Source organism: Camelina sativa, chromosome 6 (assembly GCF_000633955.1).
Source record: "Camelina sativa cultivar DH55 chromosome 6, Cs, whole genome shotgun sequence".
In the NCBI taxonomy this organism is placed as follows: Eukaryota; Viridiplantae; Streptophyta; class Magnoliopsida; order Brassicales; family Brassicaceae; genus Camelina; species Camelina sativa.
The window spans coordinates 9,455,694-9,458,247 of NC_025690.1; the positions used below are offsets into that span (position 1 = coordinate 9,455,694).

At 37.0% G+C, this 2,554-nt stretch overlaps 2 protein-coding genes across 2 annotated transcripts in view; both read right to left on the reverse strand.

Moving 5' to 3' along the window:
• Window positions 1–1,101, reverse strand: part of LOC104698852 (cation/H(+) antiporter 12-like) — a 3,220-nt gene extending 2,119 nt beyond the window's left edge. Inside the window, exons 1-2 of the mRNA XM_019246565.1 lie at window positions 889–1,101; window positions 230–757 (exon numbers count right to left, since the gene is read on the reverse strand). Coding sequence (XP_019102110.1) covers window positions 230–757; window positions 889–1,101 — 741 coding nt within the window. The remainder of the gene's footprint in view (window positions 1–229; window positions 758–888) is intronic.
• The window catches only part of LOC104698853 (cation/H(+) antiporter 10-like), a 3,392-nt gene continuing 2,816 nt past the window's right edge, over window positions 1,979–2,554 (reverse strand). Inside the window, exon 4 of the mRNA XM_019246312.1 lies at window positions 1,979–2,551. Coding sequence (XP_019101857.1) covers window positions 1,979–2,551 — 573 coding nt within the window. The remainder of the gene's footprint in view (window positions 2,552–2,554) is intronic.

Here is a 2,554-nt window from a genome sequence, read left to right on the forward strand (position 1 = left end):
GTTCATTGTAAGAGCCTCATACTTTGCTTCCAAGGCGGATCCTATAGGTGGACCTTCTGGTATGATGATGCCCATAAAGAATGGTCCCAAAAGGTATTTCATATTGAAGAATGAGGAGTAGACGGCGGAAGCAATTACGCTCAAAACCGCACCATGTACATACACATCTGCCACAGGTTTGCCTTCTGGTGTGCGTTTTACTATCCATTCTACAATCGGCCTAAAAATTAAAAAAGACTATAAGGTCACGGTAGGCTGTCATTGGGGAGATATTCTTGTATGTTCCCCTGAGATAGGCTAGTATGCTGACAAAACACCCGAATATGTCATTAATCAGGGATGCAGACAACACAAGGCGACCGAGTTGGGAGTTGAGGATCTTTAGTTCCGACAGGAAATAGGTGACTGTGGGCAAGAGAATCGAGGATTGGATTGAGATGATAACAGTGCGCTCGGCAAGGACTTTATTATGCGGTAAGTAGTAAGGGTTTATATTGCCCGTGTAGAGATTCCGCACACACAAGCCACCGAAGAAAGGAACAATGAAGGTCAAGATCCCAACCACGATGGGTAGCCATCCGTTGTGGAATGCCAATCTACGGCTGATTTTGACTGTCATCAAAAACGCAAGCATAATGTTTCCACACACTGAGAGACCTCTTAGTGACGCGTTTCCATCTAGTTCTGGATCCCACGATAACTTTCCTGATGATCTTTCCCTAAGATCGATCAATTGAGGCCCTAGAATCAGACCAGCCTGAAGATAATATACATTTATTAAGATGCAAGATTTGTCAAATGTCGCTTAAAACTTTATACGTGCTAGTCAAGTTACATTAATTTTTGTTTTTGCTTGAACGTCACGTTAACATGTATAAAGGTACTTACCAGCATATAAGAAGGAACCGGGGAAATGCCAACGCATCTAAGAAATATGTGAATCGTGACGATAAATACGAAGATGATTAATATCTGAAGCTCCATGAGAGGCAATGAATATCCGAAGATCACATCTGGCGAGTTTAGGTTTTCCCAAAATCCATAAGACGAGATGTTGAACACTACGGGTATGCAACCGTGGAAATAGGTCGTTGTATTCATATATTTGTGTATCAATTCTGAAAAATAATTAAGAAAAAAAAAACTATAAAGAACGTGTGATTTTTTTTGTTTTCAAAGGAGACGAGTAATGCATTTCTTTTTGTTTTCTTTAGGTCTTTGATAAGTATTCGACTTGTTTGCAAGAGTTAGTTAGTGGAAAACTGTTTGAATTTGTTTGAAAACATAATACAAGCTGTAAAAGCTACACATATGTTGACAACAAAGTCTTCCTGGAACTAATGGAATCTTAAATTTAGAAAAGAAAATAAAAAGTCTTATCATTTGTTAGTTGAGAAACGTGAATTTACGAATATGAAGAATTTACGTTTGATACAATATTTTTCTTTTAGAATCCCCAAGCATCACTTCTTAAGACGTAGTTTTGACTATTTTTAGGATTGATCATTGTGGTGTTCTTGTTCGTGCAGCCGTCATCTTATGCAAGTAACATATGGATATTAGTAAAGTTGATATTGGAGGAGTTTTGTAAGGTTAAATATATTATTATTTTATTTATAGTTATTTTATTTATAGTTATTTTATTTTGACCTCAAGTCATGATTAGTGCATCCTATTAAACTGTTTGTATAATATATGAAAAAATAGAATAATAATGTTTCTTGCAAGGTTTACTCATTTGCGAATATGTTGTATTTGTATTTCTTTTTTATTCTAGTGGATTTAATCCCTAAACATAATCGAGATAAGTGGGAAAAACCGAATAAACAAATTTTGTGATTTTTTTTCTCTTTTCTAATTTCGCCGAATATTTCTATAAATGTATATTATAAGCAAACAAATAAATGACTATTTTACATAAATCTTCTCTAAACTCCTGTCCTAAGGAAATGGATAGTCTTGCGATCAAAACATGTGGTCACACTTGTTGTTGTTGTTGCTGAATTACTAAAACCGAGACATTAGAGTTGAGATCTCTAGCTGCCAGCAAATCCCCAATGACACCTAACTCAGGAAGTTCGACCCACTCCATTAGTCCTGACAATTCTTTTGATGTCATATCATGATCTCTCCCAACAACCATAAGATCGTACTCTTCAGCAAGCGATCGGACAACGGTGACTACCTCTGCACCACTGGTCACAACCCTTTCTATATAAACAATATCATTGTTTTCTTCTCGAACCTTTACATCCTTTAAACCTTCATTATCCAGAACGTTATCCCAGTTTGGCTCTACTTCATTGTTGAATACGAGTCGGGTCACGGTTACACGGACCCTAAGGTTATGTTTCATCTTTTTTACCAGTGATAGTGCCTCTCGATCGTCTTTGCCTCCAATGAAGACCACACCAACATCAATGTTGTACATTTTTTTGCTTGTTACAATACTTTTTCGTGAGAACTGCCCGCGGTCCACTAGTATGCCTATAGAACAAGGCGCACTGTCTAGCAATTGCTGGTTTAAATTTCTTATGGAATTATCGTCAGACTG